The sequence below is a fragment of the Hevea brasiliensis genome, chromosome 16 (genome assembly GCF_030052815.1).
Source record: "Hevea brasiliensis isolate MT/VB/25A 57/8 chromosome 16, ASM3005281v1, whole genome shotgun sequence".
Lineage (NCBI taxonomy): Eukaryota > Viridiplantae > Streptophyta > Magnoliopsida > Malpighiales > Euphorbiaceae > Hevea > Hevea brasiliensis.
In genome coordinates this window covers 45,619,724-45,631,105 of record NC_079508.1, presented here as the reverse complement: position 1 = coordinate 45,631,105, position 11,382 = coordinate 45,619,724, and the positions used below count along the sequence as shown (strand labels likewise).

At 33.0% G+C, this 11,382-nt stretch overlaps 1 protein-coding gene across 1 annotated transcript; it reads right to left on the bottom strand.

The window, feature by feature from the left end:
* Nucleotides 1–5,122: 5,122 nt before the first annotated feature.
* On the bottom strand, nt 5,123–8,276 carry LOC110636938 (leucine-rich repeat receptor-like tyrosine-protein kinase PXC3). The gene is made up of 2 exons (XM_058137673.1): nt 5,796–8,276; nt 5,123–5,643 (listed from the first exon to the last, which is right to left on the bottom strand). The coding sequence occupies exons 1-2, from the start codon at nt 7,975–7,977 to the stop codon at nt 5,336–5,338; spliced, it is 2,490 nt and encodes an 829-aa protein (XP_057993656.1). The 5' UTR covers nt 7,978–8,276; the 3' UTR covers nt 5,123–5,335.
* Nucleotides 8,277–11,382: the final 3,106 nt, after the last annotated feature.

Sequence of the window (11,382 nt, the reverse complement as noted above, 5' to 3'; positions counted from 1 at the left end):
ATGTGGATACAGATGGCATCAAAGATTAGACAAGTAGCTAGAAAAGTACTTGGAGAGTCTAAAGGACATGGACCACCCTCAAAAGAGAGATGGTGGTGGAATGAGGAAGTACAAAAGGCAGTGAAGAGAAAAAGGGTATGGTATAAGAAATTACCTAAATGTGATAATAATGAGGCATATGAACAGTACAAGATAGCAAAGAAAGAGGCAAAAAAGGCAGTTAGTCAAGCAAGAGCACAGGCCTTTGAAAAGTTATATGAGAAACTTGGAACTAAAGAAGGGGAGAAAGATATTTATAGATTAGCAAGGAGGAGAGAAAGGAAATGTCAAGATCTCAATCAAGTCAGGTGCCTTAAGGATAAAGAAGGAAAAGTGTTGGTGAAAGATGAGGACATTAAAGAAAGATGGAGAAATTATTTTAATGATCTCTTTAATAATAGTCAAAATGGTAATAGCGTGAAAATAGATTATAGAACAATAGAAAAGAATGTGAATTATACTAGAAGGATTAGATCTTTACAAGTAAAGGAAGCACTTAAGAGAATGAAAGTGGGTAAAGCCTGTGGACCTGATGAAATACCAATTGAAGTGTGGAAGTGTTTGGGAGATATGTGAGTGGCATGGTTAACTAAATTATTTAATAAGATTCTAAACTCAAAGAAAATGCCTGATGAATGGAGGAGGAGTATCTTAGTAACTATTTTTAAAAATAAGGGAGACATATATAGTTGCTCAAACTATAGGGGAATTAAACTCATGAGCCATACTATGAAGTTGTGGGAGAGAGTTGTGGAGCATCGACTACGTCATGATACTTCTATCTCTCTCAATCAATTTGGTTTCATGTCCGATCGTTCAACTATGAAAGCGATTTTTCTCATTAGAAGCTTGATGGAGAAATATAGAGATCTGAAGAAAGATCTACACATGGTTTTTATTGATTTGGAGAAGGCTTATGACAGTGTTCCAAGAGATGTCTTATGGAATGTGTTAGAACAAAAGAGGGTATCTATTAGGTACATACAAGTGTTGAAAGATATGTATGAAGGAGCAACTACTATTGTGCGCACGGTGGGAGGGGATACAAGAGATTTTCCGATCTCAATTGGATTACACCAAAGGATCAGCCATAAGCCCTTACCTTTTTACATTAGTTTTAGATGAATTGACGAAACATATACAAGAGAGTATTCCTTGGTGCATGATGTTTGCGGATGATATTGTTCAGATAGATGAGACACGAGAAGGAGTCAATAGAAAGCTAGAGCTTTGGAGAAGTGCTCTAGAGTCAAAGGGTTTTAAGTTAAGTAGAACGAAGACAGAATACATGCATTGCAAGTTCAGTGAAGGCCAAACTGGTGATAGGGAAGGAGTTAGTTTGTGTAGAAAGAGATGTAGAAAGAGATGATTCTCATTGATTTCAATTAATCTGTATATGGGTATTTATATACAATTGATTCCTATAATTGTGTTATACTAATTAGGAAGAAATCCTAAATAAGAAATCCTAAATAGGAATACAGAATACAGAATATACACAGAAATAATATAATGATTGACTTTCCATAACACTCCCCCTCAAGTTGGAGCATAGATGTTAATCATGCCCAACTTGTTACAAATGTAGTCAATCCTAGCTCCATTCAGAGCTTTTGTGAAAATATCTCCTAACTGCTCTCCGGTTTGATATGTCTGTTGAGATGATCTGTTGTTGAATCTTTTCACGAACAAAGTGACAATCAATCTCAATATGTTTGGTCCGCTCATGAAATACCGGATTAGAAGCAATATGGAGAGCAGCTTGATTATCACACCACAATTTCGCAGTTGGGGGTCTTAAAACTGTCTCATCTAGTAATTGAAATATCCACATTACCTCACATACGATTGTGCCATGGCTCTGTATTCGGATTGACACTAGATCGAGAAACTACACTCGCTTCTTGCTTTTCCAAGACACCAAATTTCCTCCAACAAAACGCAATATCCAGAGTTGACCTCCTATCAACCTTAGATCCAAATCGGCATCGAAAAACATTCAACATTCAAATGCCCATGATTACCATATAACAAACCTCTTCCTGGAGCTCCCTTGGATAGCACAAGATTTGTCCCAAGGCTTCCCAATGAGCAACGGTTGGGGAAGACATAAACCGACTTACCACACTAACGGCATAAGCAATGTCGGGACGAGTGACAAGAAGGTAGTTCAATTTTCCTACCAATCTCTGTATCTCTCTGGATCTTCAAACAACTCACTATCCCCTATGATTTGTAAATTTGGAGTCATTGGTGCACTACAAGGCTTAGCACCTAATTTTCCTGTCTCTGTCAATAGATCGATGACATATTTTCTTTGAGACAAGAAAATACCCTTCTTACTTCTCATAACTTCAATACCCGTTTAAAATCCATAAAATAAGCCGTGAGAGACTTATTATCTTTCTCAGCACGGTAGAATGCCTTACAAACATCATAAATACGGGAGATATTCCCTTTACCAGAATACAGAAAATCTAAGTAATCCATCAATTCTTTAACAAATTCACAGTGATTAATTAAACTAATTACCTCACCGTGAATCGAGTTCAAGCCGCAAAACAACCGAGCGTCCTCCCTTAGCCAAGTTTGTTGTGTATCATCAGTAGGTGGATCTTTAGTAAGGTGATCATCCTTATCAATGCTACGCAAATAGACCCTAACAGTCTTACTCCACTCCAGGTAATTTGAACCATTAAGTTTGTGTTCCGTGATCTTAGTCATCATCGGAATCACATCAGAAATAACATTCTTATTGTCTGCCATTTGTTGAGACAAAGAAACTAACCAAAACGCTAATCCAAAGTCTTGTGACAACAAAATAATCCAAAATCACAAATCAAGTAAATCAGAAATAGGATCGAGAGCCAAACCTCGAAGTCCTTTAATGGTGTCTTGGATCGAACAACGACACAGTGGTGGAATGAGGGGATTGAGGCGGCAATGTTGATCGGAATCGAAGCACGGCGGCCAAGGTCTCTCTGGTGGGTGGTGAGAACAAATAGTCACCCTAGATGGCACCTCGATACCATGTAGAAAGAGATGTAGAAAGAGATGATTCTCATTGATTTCAATTAATCTGTATATGGGTATTTATATACAATTGATTCCTATAATTGTGTTATACTAATTAGGAAGAAATCCTAAATAAGAAATCCTAAATAGGAATACAGAATACAGAATATACACAGAAATAATATAATGATTGACTTTCCATAACAGTTTGAATGGAGTGGTACTGTCTCAAAGTAATCACTTTAAATATCTAAGCTCAGTCCTTCAAGTAGATGGGGGATGTGAGGAGGATGTTAGTCATAGGATTAAAGCCGAATGGTCGAAGTGGAGACGTGCCACGGGAGTTTTATGTGATCGTAAGATTCCCAATAAGTTGAAAGGAAAATTTTACCGTACAGCCATACGACCGGCTATGTTATATGGTAGTGAGTATTGGGCACTGAAAGAGTTGTATGCGTCTAAGATAAGAGTTGCAAAGATGTGAATGTTAAGGTAGATGAGTGGTCATACTAGACTAGATAAAGTCCGTAATGAGAGTATTAGAGAAAAGGTAGGAGTGGTGCCAATTGAAGATAAGTTGAGAGAAGGGAGATTGAGGTGGTTTGGTCATGTGAAGCGTAGATATACGGAGGCTTCAGTTAGACAAGTAAAACACATTAGGATAGATAATAGAAAGAAAAAAAGGGGTATACCTAAATTGACTTGGAGTAGAGTAGTACAACATGACTTAGAAGCATTACACATTTCTGAGGATTTAACCCAAAATCGTTTAGAGTGGAGAAAGCGAATCCATATAGCCGATCCCAAATTTTTGGGATAAAGGCTTAGTTGAGTTGAGTTGAGTTATGAGATATGCTTATAAGAAAATAATGTGATTGATTAGCTTAATTAATGCTTATATTAAGGAGTGATTTATGGGATGCCACATATCTTGTATCTTGCATTGTCAATATGGACTCTTTATCCATTATGCTAAAATACAAGTAAATGAAAATGTAACCCTTGAGATTCATTCCAGTTCTCTTCCCTTTCTCTTTCCTCTCTTCTTCTTATTCTTCTTCTAAATTTCAACACTCATGAAATTGAATGGTTAAACTGATGTTGATTTTGTTCAAATAATATTACTGAGTGATTACTTTAAAGAAGTATTTAGTGTCAATTTGAGAGTGTTTGGCTTAATTTATGAAAATAAGCTTGTAAAAGCTAATATGAGTTTATGAGTATTTAAAATTATAAGCTGTTAATATATTTGATAAAAAATAACTTATAAGTACATTTATTATTAAAATGACTAAAAATGATATTAGATGAGATTTATATTGAAATTTTAAAAATTAAATAGGGATAATATAATAAAATACTTGATCAAATTAGCTTATAAGAATAAGGTTTATGAGCACTAAAGTGAAAAATTTAAGTCCTCAGCTTTTTTTTTTTTTAGCTTAATCCAAAAATTGCTATCAACAAATAAGTCAATCTATTTTTCGAGCTTATAAACTATTTTGACTACCCTATAAGTTAAGACAAACACTCTCATCATTTATGTGTTTCCATTGCTTTTGCTCTCTACATTTTCCCATTATGGTTCCAAAAATAAGTCGCTTCAATGCCTGTTCTCAGCTAGAAATAGATTTCAGTAGTTCTTGCCAACATTGTTGTGCACTGGTTAGCATGATATCAAGAATGTCAAAAACAAAATAGTGCTGCTGCTGCTGCTGACTGATGAAATGAAACATCTGCAGCTGTAGGTGGAGGCGCTTAAGATGTTCCATTTTTGGTTTCATTTCACAATCTATTATTTCCCTGCTTCTCATTTCAGCAAATTCAAACCTAATATAATGGCATTAGACATGTCCTAGAAAGCGATGGACTACAACTTTAATCTGAGGATTAACTTCTACTGATAGATGATTATTCTAAATTTCTACTCTTGACCATCACAATAGGCCTTGTTTCCTATTCTATGGTCATGCCTCCCTATAAAAACAGGCAAAGTTAATATGGACGACGTATAATTTGGAAGAATGTTCAAACAGAAGCAAGTTTGGAGGACCTTTCGATGGAGGGATTTTGACAGATGAAACTGATAATTTACATTATCGAAAGTCGCTATGCATATGTTATGCATACAAGGGTATTACCTGCAGCTTGGCTGCCTACAACTGCAATATTTTCTGTAAATCTAGAGGCTTAGTATTACCTATAATAATTGGACTTAAACAAAACTGAGATGATCATCTTATGCATACTAATAGACAGATATGCTTCATGAGGCTAGGCTTCACCGTGCATTGAGGATCATCCGTAACACACTCTTCATCTTTGGCCTTGCTTCTGGTGAAACACTGACACAACTGAGAGCAATCTTGAGCATTGCAAGCATTTGGCCTCTGACAGCTAGTGATGTTTTACTGATGTTAAAGTCGAGGATGTGATCCCACCTATCCTGCTGCTTTGAGCTATTTAAGACCCACTTGGCTAATTCAGTTCCCTCGCTAACTGCTGGCTTTCCTGTCAGCAGTTCCAGTAGAACAACCCCGAAGCTATATACGTTCCCTGCCATTGTTACTCTCATTGTGTAAGCATATTCTGCAAGAAGAAAAGATTATCCATTAAGCCAACATTCAAAAATTGATGCAAATTTGAAAAGAAGAATTGACTGATTGGTATGAAAGCATCCAAGCATTTGAATATGGATTATGAATGATTCAGTTTTGCGAGAAGCTTGAAGAGTTGTTCACCTGGAGGAATATAGCCGACAGAACCAGCAACTGTTGAAAGGCTACCAGTGCTCTTGGAGGGATCGATCACTTTGTGGAGTTCAATGTCTCCAACTAAAGGCTCCTTCAGGGACTTCAGAAAAATATTTCTGCTTGAAAGGTCAAGGAGGAGTATTGGTCCAGAGGAGTATCCGTGCAGAAAAGCAAGACCCTGAGCCACTCCAACTGCTATACTGTAACGACTTCCCCAGTCCGATGCATTTCCCGGTTTACCATGAAGAACATCAAAAAGGGTACCCTTCTGAGCATGCTCATAGAAGAGAAAAGCACTATCAACAGTCAATACATATGCCAAAGGAGCCATGACATTTGAATTGCTTAGCTTCCCTAAAACTTCCAGCTCTTGATCAAATTTATCATGGCTTCCCAATTGGAATATCTTGTCACTCCAATTAAGCTTCTTGACAAAGTAGCTTGCTCCGGAAGGCATGGTGGCTTTGTAGTAAGTGGAAAACCTAGTCTTTAGCACAATGTTCCATGGATCAGCAACTGCTTCCATGGCTTTGGAGAAGTCAATATTCGATCTGTGAATTGCATTTGCAGTCAACAGATTGCCTTGGATGACCTGAGACAGTGGAAGATCTTCCCCTGATTGTGACTGTTGATCATTAACCCTGTGAAATCTTCTGGAGAACGATACAGCAACAACTAAGACCACCCCACCAACTAGAGCAGCAGCTCCAATAGCAAGAATAACTGCCAAAGCAAGTGGTTTCCTCTTCTTCATGAATTCTGGGGAATTGTTTGTTTTTGTAACATTAGCAAGACCCACATTTCCACTTGTATTAACAGAAACCCATGGCTTGAAGTCCGGGATGATTCCAGTGAGCTGGTTGTTTGAGAGTATCAACTGTGTTAGGGATCCCAACTGAGTAAGAAAACTCGGAATCTCACCTGAGAATTTATTGTTTGAGAGATCCAGAATTTCCAAATCCCCCAGTCGTGAAAGCGTGTTTGGAATACGCCCTTGAAAGAGGTTGCTGCTGAGATTCAAAGCAATCTGCAACTTCACTGGCATCGTTGGAATCCTCCCACCCAGTTGATTTTGTCCAAGTTGGAGTTCTAACAGAAAATCCATGAAGTTGATGCTGTCAGGTATCGAACCCCTAAGATAGTTGCCTTGTAAGTTCAAGTGAGCAAGGCTTTGCAAGTTCGAAATTGTAGAAGGTATTGAGCCAGAAAGAGAATTCCAGCTTATATTGAGAGTTGACAGCTTGTGTAATTGAGAGATTGATACAGGGATTTCTCCAACCAGCTTGTTGAATTGAAGTTTCAAAACTTGAAGATTGCTAATATTACCCAATGCCACTGGCAATTGACCTCTGAGATTATTCTGAGCTAAATTCAACAGTGCCAAATTCCGGCAAGAAGCCAACCCACCAGGTATTACACCAGACAAGCTATTGTTATCCAGCTCCAAGTAAGTCAACCGATGGTTTAAAGTGAACAAAGAAGGGACCGACCCATTGAAAAGGTTGCTTCCCAATCTCAGTCTAACCAAGCTTTGGGATATATCTTCAGGTATTAAACCATCCAACTGATTATAAGACAAATCCACAGTGTGCAAATTCGACTGCGATAAAAGATCTGATGGAATAGAACCATTTAAGTTATTATAACTAAGATCTAAAAACCTAAGATGTCTTGTAATTCCACTTGGAATTCTACCAACAAAACCATTCTGATTTGCTGAAAACCGAGACAGGGTTGAGATGTTTGCAATGGCCTGGGGGATTTCACCAACCAAATTATTGGAAGACAAAATCAAAGTGTTCAACTTGGTGAGATTTCCAATTGAATGAGGAATAGACCCAGAAAGATTATTTACACTAAGATCAAGGTATTGCAAAGATTCAATCGTGCAAACAAGAGACAAAAACCCAGAAGAGGAAATACCAACCCCATTTAAAGAAAGACCGATCACAGACGAACTGTCACTGCTGCAATTAACCCCCTTCCATGAACATGGGTCTGGCTGTTTCTTAACATCCCATGATAAGGCAGAGTTGTTAAGGAGCCGAGAGAGATTGATCATGATGGATGTTTGATTCGAAGACAAAGATAACCCCGACGGAAATAACAAGAACAAGAACAAGAACAAGAACAAAGACAAAAACACAGAGCCGCCCACATACCTTGTCATTTTAGCTTGAGCTTGGTGGGTTTTCTTGAACTCCTTTTTCTATATAAGAGGAAGCATATAAATATAATTAAACAAACAAAATAAACTATTTGTCTGGTGGAGTTTCAGGTGGAAGGAACAAGAAGACAGAACACAGAACAGAAGAAGGAATGAAGCTGAGCAGCGGTAAGAACAAGAGGGTGATGAGAACAGAAAAAGGATAGATTTGGAGAGAGATTTTAGTGGGAAAGGAAAAATAATGTCTTCTTGATTGGCGTGTGGAGACTGGAGTTGACTGTGGACTTGTTCCTGCTTCTGCCCGCAAAGACTGACTGACTCATGGGCAAACCAGGCACTGGGGGATTTTATTTATTTTATTTTTTAAAAAATATTATTTAATTTTTATATTTTAAATAAATAAATTATTTAATATTTTATTTTTTTTAAAAATACTATTTAATTCTATTTTAGACCCTACTCAAAGTTTTTTTTTTCAACTTAATTATTGTAATTTAAATAATATAATTTGTAATTTTAATAATATAAATATTATCTCTCATTTTACTATAATATAAATATTATGTCTCATTTTACTAACAAAAGTTGTTTTAAAATAATCGACAAGGAATTAAAAAAATAAAACATTTTATTTTTTAAAAAATAAATAAATTAAATAATTAATTTTATTAAAATATAAAAATTAAATAGCAACTTTTCATTCTGTTGAAGTTTTCTTTTTGACTAAATTATATATGATTACAAATGGGAAATAGGACGCCAATCCGTTTCTTGTTCTTTCTTCCCAAGTTTTTGCAGGGAAAGAGAAAAGCTCATATTCAATTGTTTTTTCCAACTAATGGGATTTTTTTTTCCTAATTATATAGTAATATTAATTTCATAAATTTCTTATTTGAAGCATGTAAAAAATTTGGGAAAAATAGAGACTTATTTATATCATTAAATAAAATTTAATTTTTATAAATAATAATTTTAAAATTTGTGAATTTGAAATAAATTAATGCATTTAAAAAGAATAATAGATTATCAAGATTTAAATGTTAAGATCATATTTGATAATTCATTATTGAATTATTAAGGAACTATTAGCCTGATGATTAGTATCAGCCATTTTTTTAACTTGGGTTTCGTTTGTTTGAAGAAAAATATTTTACTGAATTTTTTTTTCATTTTTAATATTTAAAAGTGCCTAAAAATTTTAGTCAAAGAAAAATAACTTTAAAATAAAAAAAATAACTTCTAATTTTAAAAAATAAAAGTTATTTTCCTAATCTTATTTTTTTCAAATTTTACGGTATGATAGATTTTTGTGAATAGTAATATAAAATATTAGGTTTATATTAAATAACAGAAAATATTTTTACAAAAAATATTTTTATAAAAAATAATTTTCATAAAAAATATTTTTACATATAAATTATTTTTCTTAAAATAAACAGAAATTTAAACTTTTTAATTTCTTTCAATTTTATTCTCTAAATAATTTTCAATAAAGTTAGCTCTTTGATATTAATGTAGAAAATGACATGAATTATTGTTTTTAAAATGTGATATTGTTAAAATTAAAAAGTGTAGAGTATTTTTTTAAAAAAAAAAAGGCTAAAGTTCTTTTTTTTTTTTTGAGTTTTACCCATTAAAATAAGAATTGAATTATTATTATAATATTAAATATAAAGAATTTAACAACATAAAAATTAAAAATAAAGATTAAATAATGTAAATTATTAAGAAGTAAATTAATATGTTTTTGTGATAAAAAATTTAAAATAAATTCCTTTATCAGTGAGTTGATCCTTAGTGAGTTGATTCTTTAAAATTTAATTTATTATTTGAAAATTTATATTGATTATAGTTGAATATTGTTATAATTTTGTTAAAGAGTGTTTTTTTTTCTGAATTTATGTATATATATATTTATCTCTTATAAAAAAATTAAAAATAGAGAATAAGTGAAAAAATATATATATATTTTTTTTATGGGAGCTGTTTTTCAACGTGGAAAATAATAATAATAAATAATTACTCCAAGTTGTTTGGGTGGGGACCTCAGCCAAGTGGGACCCAGCCTAACCAAAACCGCGCTTAGATAATTATTTTTTTTTATGAGTCTTTATTGAATGGAACGTGAAATATTAAAGCTTGACCACACAAATGGAAAAATACAAATAAATGAGAATGGAAAATGTGAAATAATTAATGCTCCATTTGTTTCGCATTTTTATTTTGTCTCAAAATAATAGATTAAAAAAAAAATTATTTTTTATAAATAAAAAAATAAATTATTTTTTTACATTTAGAAGAGAAATTTATTTTTTAAATTTTAATAATTTTATTAGAAAACAAAAATAGAAATTTTAGGTTATAAATTGAAATTTATGCATTGTATTGTTATATATTTTTAAATTTAGATATGACATTTATAATTTATTCTTAGTTTAGTCAAATATTTTTTTATTTTTTAAAATTTTTCTGTTGATTAAATTTTAATTTAATATATTATTAAATTAAATCAATTGAATTGATAAATTTATAAATTGGTGAACAAATTTATTTAATAATTGATCCCATTTTAAAATAAAGTAAAATAGAATATGGCATTATTTTTGTTTTTTTTTCTCATAATTTTAAGGTGTGAGGATAAAAAAAAAATTGAAAGAATGAGAAGAGAGAATAAAGAAAATTAATTTGTTGTGCGATATTAACGTAAAACATAGTTAAAGTTGTAATATATTTTTTTATTGATTTAATTTTGATAGGGAATTTGAATATAATTGTTGGATCTAGGTGTGTTAATCCATGTTTTGATGATAATAAATAATTAGTGTGCTACTAATATACTTTGAAAGTGTTTGTGTTGAGTTTGTAGGCCCTAAATTCAAAAATACCAAATTGCTTCAAATTAATATTAAGGAAGAGAAACATAAGGAAGCGAGCATTTATGGGAACCTACAATATAACTTTTATTTATTTTATATCTTGTAAATCTCATTTTATTAATTATATTGGTCCAAGTCTAGGGGTACTAAGAATATCTTGCTCAACTTAGTTTTTACCTGCCGAAATTGACTTTTCAAAAGCTGTTTTTTGTCGCTCGAACCTTCGGCAGCCGAAGTAAATAACTTTGGCAGCCGAACCTGAGTTTCTGCAACTCGATAAAACAGAGTTTTTGGTGGTTGAATGGCTAGTTTTGCATTTAATGCACTCCCAACGACTATTTTCTTGCAAAAATTATAAATAGGCACTATTTATGACTGGAAACAAGTTTTTACAACAACAATCGTTTGGAAATTTATTGTGTTTTAAATATTTTCTTCATTCTCTCTCTCTAGAACTTCAGCTACCATAGTTAATATTGAGAATTTGATATTTGAGTTGTAAATTCTTTGTTCTGAGAGTTCATTTAAGGTT

Bases quoted from the DNA above. Each gene is read 5' to 3' on its own strand.
- LOC110636938 (XM_058137673.1), bottom strand. From the start codon at position 7,977: ATGACAAGGTATGTGGGCGGCTCTGTGTTTTTGTCTTTGTTCTTGTTC. The intron at 5,644-5,795 runs GTGAACAACTCT...TTCTTCTTGCAG, and splicing joins TGTCGGCTATATTCCTCCAG to AATATGCTTACACAATGAGA.